Source organism: Helicoverpa zea, chromosome 22 (genome assembly GCF_022581195.2).
Source record: "Helicoverpa zea isolate HzStark_Cry1AcR chromosome 22, ilHelZeax1.1, whole genome shotgun sequence".
NCBI classification, from domain to species: Eukaryota; Metazoa; Arthropoda; class Insecta; order Lepidoptera; family Noctuidae; genus Helicoverpa; species Helicoverpa zea.
In genome coordinates, this window is record NC_061473.1 from 7566253 (window position 1) to 7582117 (window position 15865).

The following is a 15865-nucleotide window of genomic DNA, read 5'->3' on the forward strand; positions in this document are numbered from 1 at the left end:
TTTCAGCACATCTTTGTACCGCAGACGTTGACCACCCTGCTTACGCTTGCCAGTCTCCAGCTCTGAGTAGAAGACGCGCTTCGCTACTCGGGCATCTGACATCCGGGAGACATGACCAGCCCAGCGCAGCTGTCGACGCATTAGATAGGCCTCAATACCGCTGACATTAGCGCGTCTAAGTACTTCCGTGTTACGAACACGGTCCGACCACTGGATGCACATAATGTCACGTAGGCATTTTAGATGGAATCTATCTAATGTCCGAATATGCTCGCGGTATAGACACCAAGTCTCAGAGGCATATAGGAGATTTGGCAGAACTATTGCCATGTACACAGCAACTTTTGTAGAGAGCTTTATGTCATGTGAGCGGAACACCTTGGCACGAAGTCTACCAAAAGCTGCAGCAGCTGCTCCTATTCGGCTGTTGACTTCGTTATCAAGGAGACACCTGAATGTTATGGTGCTGCCAAGATATTTGAATTGGTTTACTTGCTTAAGCGAGACATCTCCGAGTCTAATGTCAACTGGGGCACTGTTCACAGTATCAAGTGCCATGACTTCGGTTTTCTTGACATTTATCTTCAGGCCAAATCTGCTGCATGCCTGCAGTAGTCTCGACATAAGCCTCTGCAGCCCATCTGGGGACTCCGCCACAAAACATAAGTCATCTGCATACATCATCTCAGTGATAGTCGCGTGAGACACTCTTGTGCGAGCCTTGAGTCTATTTAGGTTGAAGACACCACCGCCATCGGTACGAAAACAAATACGGATACCTTCGGACAGAGTCTGCAAGGCTTCCCGAACGACAACTGCAAAGTACAGGGCAAAGAGAGTTGGAGCGAGCACGCAGCCCTGTTTCACACCGCAGCTCACTTTAAAGAACTCCGAGTCCTCGCCCTGCACACTGACACAACAGCGCATGTCATCATGCAGAAGTCGTATCATTCTTATAAACTTGTCCGTGCATCCAAGTTTCGCTAGTACCACCCATAAGGCTTTGCGCGGCACCGAGTCGAAAGCTTTCTCCAAGTCAACAAAGCAAAGAAACAATGGTTGACTCTGCTCACGACTCTTCTCTAGAAGTTGACGGATAGAGAAGATGGCCTCACACGTACCTCGATTCGGCCGGAAGCCAAATTGGGTTTCAGGCAGTATGTCTTCAGACAAGGGCATCAAGCGGTTCAGTAAAATTCGTGCAAAGGTTTTGCCTGGAGAGGTCAGGAGAGAGATACCTCTATAGGAGTTGCAGTCAGATTTGTCGCCTTTGTTCTTGTACAAGGAGCACACCCGAGAGACTCGAAACTCATCAGGTACTCGCTCCTCGTTCCACATCTTTGCAAAGAGTTTCCAAATGGTCTCATGCAACTCCGCACCCCCATATTTCAGCAACTCTCCAGGAACATTATCAATGCCGACCGCTTTTTTGTTCTGTTGTTGTTGAACGGCAACGATGACCTCACGCAGGGTCAGTGGATCGTCTAGCTGCTTGACAGTGGGCAGTGATGCCATCGAGCAGATAAACGACATGTCCACAGCTCTATCGACATTGAGCAAGTCGTTGAAATGCTCTGCCCATCTCTTAAGTACGTCCTGCTTGTTGGTCATTAGCTGTGTGCCGTCATGAGATCTTAAGGGTACTCTTGTACGACTGGTTTTACCGACCAGTTTGCGAACCTCATCATAAAAACGCACCTAGCTGTTTCGTGTCAGAGAGCCACTGCATACGTTCGGCCTTTTGACGCCACCACTTGTCTTTTATTTCCCGTACATATCTCCGCAACTCGGCTCCACTTTGCTTAACACGCTCCGCTTGTTGATCGTCCCTAAATTGACGTAGTATGGAGCGGTGATTCTGGATAGCTTTTGTTAGTATTTTATCATTTTCATCAAACCAGTCTTCGTGTCTACCAGGTTTGACACCCAGTGTCTGCGAAGCACTAGCGATTAATCCGGTCGAGAGGGTATGCCAGTTAGCTACAGAATCACCATGCTCAACGTCTATTAGCTGGATCGCATCACTAATTGCCTGTATATAGTTGTCGCGTACCTCCAAACTTTGAAATTTTTCCAAATCTAGGCACTTAGGCTTCACTCCATGAGATCTGCGAGGAGGATATAAACGAAGCTTCATCTTGGTGACAACAAGACGGTGGTCCGTGGAGCACATTGCATTAGCATCACGCATAACACGTGTAATCTGTACTTGGGAAATGTCTCTTTGCCGAACGATTATGAAATCAATCAGGTGCCAATGCTTTGATCTCGGATGCATCCAGGTAGTTTTATATTTAGCCGGGAGTCTGAACATGGTGTTGGTGATGGCCAGTTCGAATTCGGCACAGAGAGATAGCAGGAGTTGTCCATTACTATTCATGTTACCGACACCATGTCTTCCCAAGACCTTTGGCCAAGCTTCAAAGTCACGTCCGACTCGCGAATTGAAGTCACCCATCAGAAGTATCTGTTCCCTTTGGGGAATTTTTGATAGAGTAGCGCGGCGGTCACCGCCGGTGCCGGACGTGTGCGAGAGCAGGCTCTCCACAGTACCTGGCGTGTCCGCTGGAGGGCGCCACAGTGTCGTGCAGTGTCGAGCACGGCGGCGAGCGCCGTCAGTAGAGCGGCGGTCACCGCCCCGACCCCGACTACTCGAGCTTCTGTTGTCACACTCCTCTCCGTTCCGTGGCAGCAGTATCCTACCCTCCTCTCCCTCAATCTCAAATCCCAAGCAGATGCCTCCTGCTAAGATCCACTGGCGATCCCGGCCAGGCACAGCCCTTCTCATGGCTCATGGTTCGCGTTAGAGGCCATGCTAACGCCTAGGGACGTCTCTACCTTTCTCCAATTGTGGCGGTTTACCGTTCCATTGGATACAGGGAGGTAGAGATAAGAGTGCACCTGTGTATGCGCACACACCGTCGTTGCTACGTTTCGTGCACTTTAATATCTCCTGCGCAATTGACTTGGTCTGCCAAATGGACTCCGATTTAGCCCTGCGGCGATGGGCAGAGGTAGAGAGGTCCGGTTGTGATGCCAACTTGGCTTTGTCTGATGTCTACACGCAGGCGACCTAGGGTAGATGGTCGCTTTGCACTGCATTGGGTTAACAGTGCAATTCGGCAGCTCCCTGGGTGACGAAGCAGCTCTATTTAGAGAGGCCCTGCTTCCCCCAATCCGGGGAGGGGACTAGAAAAGGTGTCCTAAAAAAGGCTTAACCCTGTATAAAAAGAGAGAGTAACCACGGCTGTCTCTGCATCAATAACTCGTGGTCGAAAGATACTAATAATATGACCTTTGCAGCGTGGAATGTGCGAACCCTCCTTGATCGCGAAAGTAGCCTGTGTCCTCCTCGTAAAACCGCTCTCGTATCGAGAGAACTCCGACGCTACGGTGTGCACATCGCTGCTCTTAGTGAGACTCACTTGGCAGACGAGGGGGAGAGATTGGAGCGCTTGGGCGGATATACTTTCTTTTGGAAAGGTACTCCGTCCTCAGAGCCTAGAAGATCCGGGGTTGGATTCGCGATCAGCAACCATATAGCAGCTAAATTAGAGGAGTATCCTATCCACATCTCGGACCGCGTCACCACGCTGCGCCTACACCTCGATAATGGCAATCACCTTAATATCATCAGTGTTTATGCACCAACGCTCGACAAGGATGAAGAAACCAAGGCCAAGTTTTACGAAGAAGTTACGCAAACCCTATCAAAAATAAAATACTAAAATACAATCCCAATGGTACAATTGAATACAAGCTAACTAAAATGACGAGTTTCAACTGTTACCACAAAGCGTACATGGCTAGTACGCAAGCGTGTGAAACTAGTAGCGAATAGATTGGAATTCACTTTTTATACAAAGTCTTCCGATACGAAAAAAAAAAAACCGGCCAAGTGCGAGTCGGACTCGTGCACGAAGGGTTCCGTAAATTACAGTTAAATCAACCTATCTCAAAAACTATAAGAGATACTTTGATCAAACCAAAAATCGTTGAAAGAGTTAATTAGCATGCATCACCTCTATTTTTTTTAGAATTTTATACCCCGTAGTTATAAAAATAGAGGGGGGGGGGGACATACTTTTTACGACTTTGAGAGCTGATATCTCAAAAACCGTTCACTTTAAGAAAAATGTTTTTTAGAAAACTTTATATAATTTTAAAAGACCTTTCCATTGATACCCCACACGGGTATGTACATCGAAAAAAAAAATTTCATCCCTCAGTTACATGTATGGGGGGCCCCACCCCCAATTCTTTTTTTTACTATTTAGTGTCATATTTTTGTAGCGGTTCATACAACACATATTCCCATCAAATTTCATCACTGTAGTACTTATAGTTTCCGAGTAAATCGGCTGTGACAGACGGACAGACGGACAGACGGACAGACGGACATGACGAAACTATAAGGGTTCCGTTTTTGCCATTTTGGCTACGGAACCCTAAAAAGTTAAATAAAGATGTTATAGGAGTTGAATTGATTAACGTCTTAAATAAGAATGTATGTAGAGTTGAACAAGGCGGAAGAAGATAAAGATAGATCTTTCTTTTTGTCGTTGGTTAGTGAAATAAAAAAAAGTTCCTGAACATATACGCCTACGTACAAAATCTCAAATAATGCAAGTCATTACTGAAGCCCAAACGTCTGGATACATCTACTGTAACTCTTCTTGGGATTACATACGACCATTTAACTACAAGCAAGGGCCATCCCAAGAATATCAGACACCATCATTTGCTAGAAATAATAACCCACCACAGCCCTCAGTTCCACCTACACACCGTAGAACATGTAATGAAGAACAATCTGTAATCTCTCCTGAATCAACATATTCACAGACATCTCAACAATCTGATTTTTTATTCAATTATGAACCCACATTGCGATTAAAATTTAAACATAATAAGTTATTATGTTTAAATTTTATTATTAATAACTAATAAAACTTTTTTATTTATCATACTTACCTCAATGTTATTACTAATTTCTCTTCGGGTTGGATAAAATCACGAAATTTAGTATCTTGTCCTTTGATGGTGTCATGCAAAAACTGACCTTTCTGGGTTCTACCTCCTAAATCAGCTAACAGAGAAACGTGCATGTCTGCTACTCATGTGAATATGGAGTTATTGGTGAGTGTCTTAAATAAGGCACATGGCCGTAGCTAGGGGGGGGCATTGTGGGGCAATGCCCTATCTTGAAACCACAATGCCCTACCTTAAAAATATCTAAAACTAAGATAAATTATTATAATTAAATTGTTTGTTCATAGTTTGAGAAAAAAAATGTAGCGATAGGTATCTAAGTTTTTCCGAAAATACTTACCTACCACAGATTGTGACATTCATTTCATATTATAATAATTCTTTGTTCTGTGTATAGATGGCATTCGAAGCGCCATCTCATGAAGCGATGGGTTTATACAAAGAATTAGAATACGAATATTCGATGACTAACCTCTCAATCAGCTAATTTTTTTTCCCTTTTTGCGGACGCCCATGACATTTTAGCCACCTTTTCAATTGTTTACAATTGTCAACAGTTGAAGATTCAACTGAATTATGTCCCTTTCACGTAGGAGTCTGAAAGGGACACCGTCTTATCTAAGAGCGAGAAGGCAAGATCTGGATCGTGATCCAGATTGAGCGTGTACTGGGCGCCAATATCTGTGTGATGCAGAGGGAATCCCCGTACCATAGACTGCAATATGGGCTATATTGCAATCTATGGTACGGGGAATCCCCTTTTAAACCTGACCTAAAGATTGATTATGATTGTTTGTAGTTTGGTTAAGTGAAGTGTACGGTGAAGAGTGCTTTAGACAAAAATCGATACAATTGTTATTTGTATTGCTATAAATTGAAGATTCATTTATTTCGCGATGGATATACGGGCTTTCTTTGGAAAAAAACGAAGACTTGAGGAGCAAATTGACCACGAAAAACCTAACTGTTCAAAACAGGTGGAAGCACCAAATACAATCGCTACTCCTAGTTCCGTAGCAACAGGTAACGTTAGCTATGGTATTCCGTCTGATATTGCACAAATCGGAGAACCAATAAAACAAGTTGTTTTAGACACATATCCAAAACAACACAACAGGGCCTTTGTTTCCGATTGGTTCAAGCGTTATAAATGGTTGCAGTATTCTGTCGAGAAAGATGCTGCTTTTTGCTATCCATGCCAGCAATTTTTACCTCATGGAAGCAAACAGACTTCGTACACTTCCACAGGATTTAGAAACTGGAAAAATGCCACTGATTCTAAAACTGGTTTTCCAAAACATGAAAAATCAATTTCTCATATTCAAGCTATGTCGATGTGGCAGGAGAAATTACAAAGAATATCTACATCTAGCAGTGTTGAAACGTTAATAAATCAAAAAGTATTAGAAAAATATAGGTATTATGTAAAGTCTATCATGGAAGTAATACAATTTCTAATTGTCAACGAATTAGCTTTGCGTGGAAATTATATTTTGGAAGAAGAAAAAGAACAAGGATTATTTCAGAATTTATTTGAATACACATGTATGAAAGATCCAAAGGAGATTGCCACGGGGCAGGTCCCTTTTGTGGTATCGTGTGCCTGAATGGAATAATAACCTAAAAATATTGTTTATTTTTTTGTTTCCAAATTATTTTTTATACAATTTCTTTCACCCTGGGAATAAAGTTAAAATTAATTAATAGTTAAACATTACGTCGACATCCGTTTGATTGGTAAACAAAAAAAAGTTGCCAGATATCAAATAACTATTGAAAATTACGTATTTTAATCAATAGAGTAATCGATATCAAAACAAAACAGTTATTAAAAATAAAAAAATACAATTATTTTTAATTATTATTCTAACTATATTCATGATAAGTCTATATTGTTGAACAGATAAGATAAGATAGATAAGATAAGAGCGATTTTAAATTAAAATAAAAGCCTTACGTAATTTAAAAACTTAAATCGATTTATTAATGATTAAATATAATTGCTCTGGCAACATTTACTTGCGCATGTCACATCACTTTGACGTTCGTTCGTTGTGTGTTCGTGATTGCTTTGTATAATACGTTGAGTTTTGAATTCCGTATTTACTTAGTTATTATTTACGATACGTGCCTTTCTGCTACCACCGAGTTGAGCTAATAAGTTCCTCGCGTACTTACTTTATGTTTTGTGAGATAATTGACTCCTCTTTGTGAGATATTGACTCTAAGTGCTTGACTCTTGTTTGTGCTGTTCTTTGTGAGATAAAGTGCTATTCTTGGAGAACAATTTGACTCTTAGTGAAATCCTTGTGTGATATTGAACTCCCGAACTGTTTTTGTCAGAACTATGTCTACCCCAGCCAGAAGTCGGGCACACCGCCTGTCTTACCGACGCTGTATTAACTGTTCCCTTTTACTAGCGTCTAATTTACGCCGGTATACAGTTGAGGAGTTGAACGAGCAAATGACAGTTCTTCTACGAACTTGGACAACGCCTACACCTGTAAGTTATCGTGTGCATAAACAATAATAATTATTGTGGACAATATAAATATAGTGGTTAAATGCATTATGCAAACTCAAAATAACATTTGATTAGAGTAAACTTAGCACTGTAAACTTAGTTCTTTATGAGAGTTTATGTATTTACAAGTTTAAGCAGTTATAAATATAGAATAGTATAGAATATAATCTTTTCCAGGTAACGTCAGATGATATCCTATGTATTGAATGTTATTTGCTGTTGCAAGAAAGGATATTGTCAAATATAACTGGATCCCACGAGGATATATCACCTGCATATGGTCACTTAAATGTTTGTTATGGATGTGGTATCTCTGTTGCAAGTCGGAGAACCCACAGAGTTGAGTTAGACTGTCCACAACGTAGCATGATTTTAAGATGGACTTTAGCACATCTGGTGAGTATTATTTAATAACATTCTGTATCATCACGCCTATAATCCCCAATCACAAGCGTGACGACGATTAGGCAGAGGTGTACCTAACAGTACACAATACATTTTGTCAGTTATGTTCTAAGTAATAACGGTGAGACCATGCAATCAACCAGGCACAAACCCAGTATTCCAGGCTCTTCTGGTTACTACTCATGAAATCTTAATGGAAATACCCAGAAACCCAATCCTGGAACTGAACCTGAGATCTCATACCCTGCAATTGTGTTTAACATTTTCTAAATAATGTTTCAGAAAAAATGCTGCATAGTTTATTTCTAATTGATGCTATTTTTATTCATATGCTTGCACAATAACAATATAGGGTTTGGTACCTATTCTGATATTCACTAATACCAACTATTTCATTTTAGGTTCCACATTTACAAAAAGTGTGCATTCCTTGCTGGTTAGCAGCAACTCGGGAGACGAGACGTTTGGAGGTTCAAGATTCAAACAGACCTGCAAGGGTCATGGATGCAGCTCTATCTTCATTAGAAGACCCCGAGATACCTGAACCACCTCCAATGCCAGCTCCAACATCTCAACCACAACAAGCATTACGAGTTCAATCTAAGATTAACTCACAAAAGTATAAACGAGTTGCTGCAGCTTCTCGTCACTGTATGTTTGTAGGCTGTGATAATGATGAACGTCTTTTAGTACCTATGACTATAAAGGAACTGTTGTTATTGCAGTACAATATATATATACCTTTAAATGCTAGAATCTGTCATCACCATTTATATAGCAATCAGTGGGATGAACTGACTACCAACCTAAATGACTTTACTAGCTTTCAAGTTGATGATATATTTTCCATACTGGAAAGAGCTTCTCAAAGAAGTTTAGATTTTAATAATATTGCAGCAATGGATGCACATTTACGCCATTATTGGCTGGGACTTACAGAGATGCAGTTTAATGAAATATTAAATAGCCTTCCTACTTTACATAATAAGGTTAGAAATCCTAGCCTTGCATTAAGCACATTTCTTGTTAAACTTAGGACAGGGGACAGCAACCAAAGACTGGCAACTCTTTTTCAATTGCCACGATCTACATTAGAAAAAAAAATGAACATTGTTAGGGAATGTTTAAAAGAACATTTTGTACCAATGCATTTGGGAGTTAATCACACTAATATACAAAATGTGGCCTCACGTAACAGGACTATTCCTGAAGGTCTATTCGGAGACAGTAGCATGGCTCCAGATTCTAAACCTGCTATTGTCATATGTGATGGTACATATGTTTATGTACAGAGTAGTAGTAACTACAAATATCAGAAACAGACATATAGTCTACACAAATATAATAATTTGGTTAAACCCTTTTTAATCACATGTTGTGATGGATATATTTTAGAGTGCATTGGACCATATGAAGCAACAAAAAATGACTCGACAATCATGAGTGATCTATTTCGTAATGAAAGTGGTCCAATGCGCTCATTTTTTAGACAGGGGGATGTCTTTATATTGGATAGGGGATTTAGAGACGTGATCCCTGAACTCCAAAGCTATAATTATAAAACATACATGCCTGAGTCATTATTGGAAGGTGAATTTCAATTGACCACTGACCAAGCAAACAAGTCTAGGTGTGTGACTATGTGTAGATGGGTAGTTGAAATTGTAAATGGTCGCATCAAAAGAGACTACAAACTGTTTCGACAAGAATATTTTAACAGAGCATCAACACACCTTATGGATGATTTTAAAATTGTTTGTGCCCTTTTGAATAAATTCCACCCAACAATTGAAGATAGACCTGACGCTGCAGAGTATGTGCAAATTGCTCAGGCGAGATTAAACAGTAGTAATTATTTGGGGGAATTTATTCGAAGGGATAACATCAATAGGAGACGTACGGTTTTCCAAAACATAGACAGCAATGCTCCCCATTTAGATCATTTTCCAAGATTAACTTTAGATGATTTAAGAAGATTTGCATTGGGATCTTACCAATTAAAACAGGCTAGATCCTATTATGGGGAGCACATAAGAAGTAATGGTACTTATAATGTTGAAGTAAGCAATGATGTCTTGGAAGAGGATTTGCCCTTAATATTGGGTCAAAATAATTATTTAATTAGGACTAGAATTAAGTCCCGCCATGTGAGCCATAAAACATATTACTCTTATTTGTTGATAAGTAGAGATGAAGATCGGGCAAATTCTTTAGAAAGTATCATTGCTTACTATTGTAACTGTCTAGTGGGTAACCGTACGGTAGGGTGTTGTGCTCATACTATGACAGTATTGTGGTATTTAAGCTGGGGCCGCTTCAACAATGTGAGTGCTCCAGCTCAATCTTTGGACGAAATATTTTATGAAGAATAAATAGTTTATTCATGTTTTGTTTTTTTTTTATTTCCCTTGCTATTACTAAAATAATAATAACTATCAATAACGGTAATTATGAGTCTATACTAATATTATAAAGAGGAAAGATTTGATTAGGTAGGCTATAATTTATCCGGGTATGGAAAGGTGTTCCCGGGGACGCGGGTGTAACCGCGGGAAACACATAATAACAATTCCATTACTTTATGCATAAATAGAGACATAATTCCATGGTACTGCTATTTACAGTACATATTTCTATGCTCATAGTGATCTATAGTCCATGTCAATTTCTAATTATAACCTATATTCTTAAAACAGAAAAATAATGATATCTCTTGAACCAGGGTGAATAAATGAAAAAAGGTTTCTGATTATGAAAATGCAATGTTTTTCCTATTAGTTAAAATAAAAATCTTCAGGGCACAAACATTTTTCACTGGGACCCAACTTCCCTTACAAAACGGGCAATCTCCTTTGAACGAGGTTCTCACTCATATACCACAAAACGCAACATATCGTTCACCCGAAATTCAAAATCAAATAATTCAAGCAATGGTTCAAGCGGTACGAAGTTCCATTGTCAAAGATATTAATGAATCTGACGTGAAATGGTTTACTCTAATGGAAGATGGGACGAGAGATAAAAATAACCGCGAAAATATTGCATTAGCAATACGCTACGTCAAGGATGGTGTCGTCAATGAGTCGTTGCTGATGGTTAAGACTACTGAAAATCTTGATGCAGCCACTTTCACGGAATTAACGTTAAATACTCTCACGGAAAATAACATTGACCCCTCTTGTATGCTTAGCCAATGCTATGATGGCGCAAGTGTAATGAGTGGGAAAGTTTCAGGAGTTGCGACTAGAATAGAAAATAAATTGGGCCGAAAAATTCCTTACGTCCACTGCTATAACCATCGCTTGCACTTAATAGTCATCAGGACTATCTCAGAAATGACTTTTATTCGTTTATTTTTTGACCAATGCATCATGTTACATGAATTCTTTCATCATGGCAAAATAGCTGCCTTATATGATGGAAAAAGGATTGGCCGACTCCTCGAACAACGCTGGTCTGGACATTTAGCAGTTACAAAAGTTGTATACGATAATTATTCATCGATTTTGCAGACTTTGAAAGAAATTAAAAATGGCAGATTCAACGGTGATGACGTCGCCAAGAGTATAGGTATTAAAAAAGTCATGCTTGATCTGGAATTCCGAATAGCCATGGTTGTGGCCAAAAAAATCTTATCCACGCTACAACCTGCAGACAAAGCTTTGCAAGCCCGAAGCGCAGGATTAAAAGATGCCATAACAATCATAAAGTGTGTCAAAGATGAAATTATTAAATTAAGATCAAATCAAATGTATAATCAAATTCTGGAAGAAGCTAAGTCTTTAACAAGCAATGACTGCGGCGAATCTGAAAATAGGACACAGACCTCGAAGAGGCAAGTAAAAAAACCAAATCGGATGGATGACTATTTGACGTACACCCCCTGTTCCTCCGCCAGACAAAATATAGATGAGAACGACGAGCCATTTAAGTCTGAGTATTTCGAAACGTTGGACATTTTAATTGCTGAATTACAAAGAAGGTTTTCGGACAACGATGATTTAATTAATTCGATTGCAAGTCTTGATGAGTTGGATGTAGATAAAATGGTTCCACTGAAAAATTTGGGTAAGTTTAAAAAAAAAAAAAATTCAAAAAAATTGTCATGTTCAATTTACAATTTTAACTAATTTTTCAGGTCTGAAAATTCCATCAAGAGAAGAGGCTAGTGTGGTTAAAGCTTACTTGAGTCGTAACGAGGATATAATGGAAAATACATTGCAAGTTTTGTACAGGCAACGAGAGGCGTTCAAAGATACATATGAACTTTTTGCGTCTGTGGCGACCATAGGATGTAGCACTGCAGTGTGTGAATCTACGTTTTCAACTTTAACTGCAATCAATAGGCCTCAAAGGCTGTCAATGGGTCACGAGAGAATGGCTGGTATGGTATTTCTGGCCTTTGAAAAAAAAAGAACAAAATCAGTTGATCTGAACGAAGTTCTTCGCATTTTTAATAACATGGCGAATCGTAGAATTCAGCTGTTTTAAATGTTTTTTATTATTATGTTAGTTAATTATTATAATAAGTACGCAAAAACAATGTGATCTTAATGGTATTTTTGGTCGTTTCTATTTACTCGTATCACCCCACCCAATAATTAATTATTACCTCACTCTCACTCAGACGTGGATCTCTACATCCAAATCTGGAAGTTCAACCATCTTATTCACTTGTTCTTCATCATTGAGGATTTAATAGTTCTTAGATCCATGCTCATGCACTGTCACAGTAATTATTTGTCTACGAATAACTATTCACATGATGGTGATATACATGGTGATTGATTTAGGAGCCCGTGTTTCGACGGCAGATCAATTATGATAATTTTTTTACTTCCGCCCTACCTGTAACTAATGCTGCCCTACCTCAAATTCGACCCTAGCTACGGCCCTGATAAGGCATCTATAACAAATGAAAAGAAACCAGAAGACATAATAACCACGTTCTGTTGCGATTCATATAACACAGATTGTTTGAAAAGAATTTGCCAAATATGTGCAACACGCTACGTTATGTATAAAGAGTTTAATAATGAGACTGTACTGTGTTTTTTCTGTAAATCAGGTTCTTTGGGACGCGTTCAGACCTAAAATTACTATGAGAAATAGAGTTGCTTCCTTTGTGATGCTGGTGAAATTTTCTCCCATGGTAAGCATCTGGGTTGGTTAGTTTTCAATCACCGGCTACTGACGCTTGCTCTAAGATAACATTAAAAACAAAAATGACGTGTCTAAAAAGCAAATGTTGATTGCGAGTTCCGAGTTCATAAGTTGAAGGCCAAATGTTTTTAATGCTATAGTTCGGCCATTCAGAGAATGCGTTCCTGACACGTCGCGATTGAACTGACGACGTAACTACATTCATTGATTATTGATATAATAATGTTGTTTTAATGCTCCTCAATTGTTAAAACGGTAAACAACCAGCAAAAATATTTTTATCGTAACTGCAACGCCATTGCAAAGTTACGTCGTCAGTTCAATCGCGACGTGTCAGGAACGCATTCTCTGAATGGCCGAACTATAGTCTCAAAACACAAAATGAAAACAAAATAATATTATCATTTGATTGTCAAAAAAATTTGGTTTTGCCAAAAGTGCCCGACCAAAGCGCTTACTTTAGCCAACAGCTTTATACATATAATTTAACAATATGTCAAGGACCTTTACGTGGTCCTAAAAACATTTCAAATACATTCATATACACATGGCTCGAAACCGAGGCCTTAAAAGGATCTAATCAGACTGCTTCGGCATTATATCATAGACTGTTAAATACCAATATTGAAAGCACTATTGATCATATTAAATTATTTTGCGATGGAAATGCGTTTGAAATCGTTTTGTGATGCAGGTTTCATTAGAATAGGCATTAACTTTTGTCTCATAAGTTGAAGAACACTCTTCACAATTTGGGATATGTAGCACTCTGATATGCGGTATGCAGTTGACAAAGATTTATAGGTTTCCCCTGTGGCCAAAAATCTGTAACAACAAAATTTTATATTTTTACTATTTTTGTTTGCAGACGAGGACTGTAAAAAGAAGTGGAAATCAATTCGTGACAGTTATCAGAGATTAAAAAAAAAAAAAAAATTGGGCACTGGCTCGCCTGCCCTAAAAAAACGAAGCAAAACAGACAATTGTCATTTTTAGACAATGTTCCACACCACAGAGCAGGAGGTACCAATATAACTCTATCGCAACAGGAACTTGGTGTTAATAATGAAAATGTTAGTGTTGATGAACAGGAACAAGGTTTGGATACGACTTTTTCATCCAATAATAATGCAGAGCAAAGTACTACTGACCAAGAAGTTGAAGTTGGCACCGAAGCAGCTGATGCCTAATGTTGTAAAGGCAACAACACCCAAAAAAAAAGAAGAAAGAAGACATATTTTTGACATTATGGAAACAAAGAGAGGAACAGAGACAGGAACTATATAAAAATAAGGTCAGAAAGATGGATGATGATATTGATCTATTTTGTAAACATATTGGTGAAGTTTTACGTAATTTACCACCATATGAAAAAGCAAAGGCAAAGAAACATTTCTTCTGGTGAAGTTCTTTCGAACTTCACCCACTACCACAATAACCCGATACCCAATCACCAAACCATTCCACATTCCATTTTACAGAACCAATGTAGGTAAACGCTCGCCTATGGCACGAATTTGCAGTGAATATAACTCTTTGTGCGGGAGGTCGGACAATTTTGACATTTTCCATGATCCTTATAATAAATTTAAGCGTAATGGAAATGCCTCATGTAAATAAATTTTTGCACAAAATTGACCAATTTAGAATTTAGAATAACACCTATTATGAAATATTACTTTCTGATCATTTGCCTCTATTGATTCTTCTTCTTTTTTATTTTTGTTCTGTATAGTTTGGTTTCGTTGTGCACACCTGTAACTAACTTATTTAAACAGGACTAACCATAATTGTTAATAAGTTGTTGGTGTGCCTTGTAAATAAATAAATAAATAAACTGTGTTACAATTTTATCAGTATAGACTTGCTGTTCGTAAAAACTTTAGCCCATTATTTTTTTTACGCTGAAAAACTTTTTCATGAATATTGTGTCTTGGCCTATGTTAGGATTGAATCAAAAACAACTCAGAGCTGACAATTAACACAATAATGTTAGACAAATGGGTCAAGGCATTGGTAAAATGATAATATTGCCATCAACTTATGTGGGAAGTCCTCGGCATATGATGCATTGGAACTTTGTTAAACTTAGTTTTTAAGTAAATATTGAAGTCAACAAATGGTAAAAATATTTTTTTTAAATAATACTTTTCTGACTATTAATATATTAACTTACATAACTAACAAAATTATAGACGTATGTCTGAAATAAATGATTAAAAAAAAAATACCTAGTAACCAAGATAACCCATTAAAAGGCATTGGATCTGTATTTTCGCATCTCAAAACATGTTCTGTCATAGTCTATGACAGAACAAAAACAAGCTCCTCATTTATTTTAACTATGATATAAATTGTGATGAGGATTGTAAAGGACCAACCTCAAGTATGAGGGCGCGGGGTCGATCCCAGGTCAGGCAAGTACCAATGCAACTTTTCTAAGTTTGTATGTACTTTCTAAGTATATCTTAGACACCATTGACTGTGTTTCGGATGGCACGTTAAACTGTAGGTCCCGGCTGTCAGTGAACATCCTTGGCAGTCGTTACGGGTAGTCAGAAGCCAGAAAGTCTGACACCAGTCTAACCAAGGGGTATCGGGTTGCCCGGGTTACTGGGTTGAGGAGGTCAGATAGGCAGTCGCTTCTTGTAAAGCACTGGTACTCAGCTGAATCCGGTTAGACTGGAAGCCGACCCCAACGTGATTGGGAAAAGGCTCGGAGGATGATGATAAATTGTGATGAGGCATATGAAATTTTTAAAAAAGATTGTGAATTAATAC

At 38.8% G+C, this 15865-nt stretch overlaps 2 protein-coding genes across 2 annotated transcripts; both read left to right on the plus strand.

The window, feature by feature from the left end:
• The first annotated feature begins 6560 nt into the window (after positions 1-6560).
• LOC124641376 lies at positions 6561-10310 on the plus strand. Its single transcript, XM_047179443.1, has 3 exons — positions 6561-7495; positions 7694-7912; positions 8323-10310. The coding sequence occupies exons 1-3, from the start codon at positions 7340-7342 to the stop codon at positions 10291-10293; spliced, it is 2346 nt and encodes a 781-aa protein (XP_047035399.1). The 5' UTR covers positions 6561-7339; the 3' UTR covers positions 10294-10310.
• Positions 10311-10781: 471 nt separating this feature from the next.
• On the plus strand, positions 10782-12480 carry LOC124641377 (E3 SUMO-protein ligase KIAA1586-like). The gene is made up of 2 exons (XM_047179444.1): positions 10782-11989; positions 12060-12480. Exons 1-2 carry the CDS (start codon positions 10852-10854, stop codon positions 12410-12412), a joined length of 1491 nt encoding a protein of 496 aa, XP_047035400.1. The 5' UTR covers positions 10782-10851; the 3' UTR covers positions 12413-12480.
• The last annotated feature ends 3385 nt before the right edge of the window (positions 12481-15865 follow it).

Bases quoted from the DNA above. Each gene is read 5' to 3' on its own strand.
- LOC124641376 (XM_047179443.1), top strand. From the start codon at position 7,340: ATGTCTACCCCAGCCAGAAGTCGGGCACACCGCCTGTCTTACCGACGC. The intron at 7,496-7,693 runs GTAAGTTATCGT...AATCTTTTCCAG, and splicing joins CTTGGACAACGCCTACACCT to GTAACGTCAGATGATATCCT. The intron at 7,913-8,322 runs GTGAGTATTATT...ATTTCATTTTAG, and splicing joins GATGGACTTTAGCACATCTG to GTTCCACATTTACAAAAAGT.
- LOC124641377 (XM_047179444.1), top strand. From the start codon at position 10,852: ATGGTTCAAGCGGTACGAAGTTCCATTGTCAAAGATATTAATGAATCT. The intron at 11,990-12,059 runs GTAAGTTTAAAA...CTAATTTTTCAG, and splicing joins GGTTCCACTGAAAAATTTGG to GTCTGAAAATTCCATCAAGA.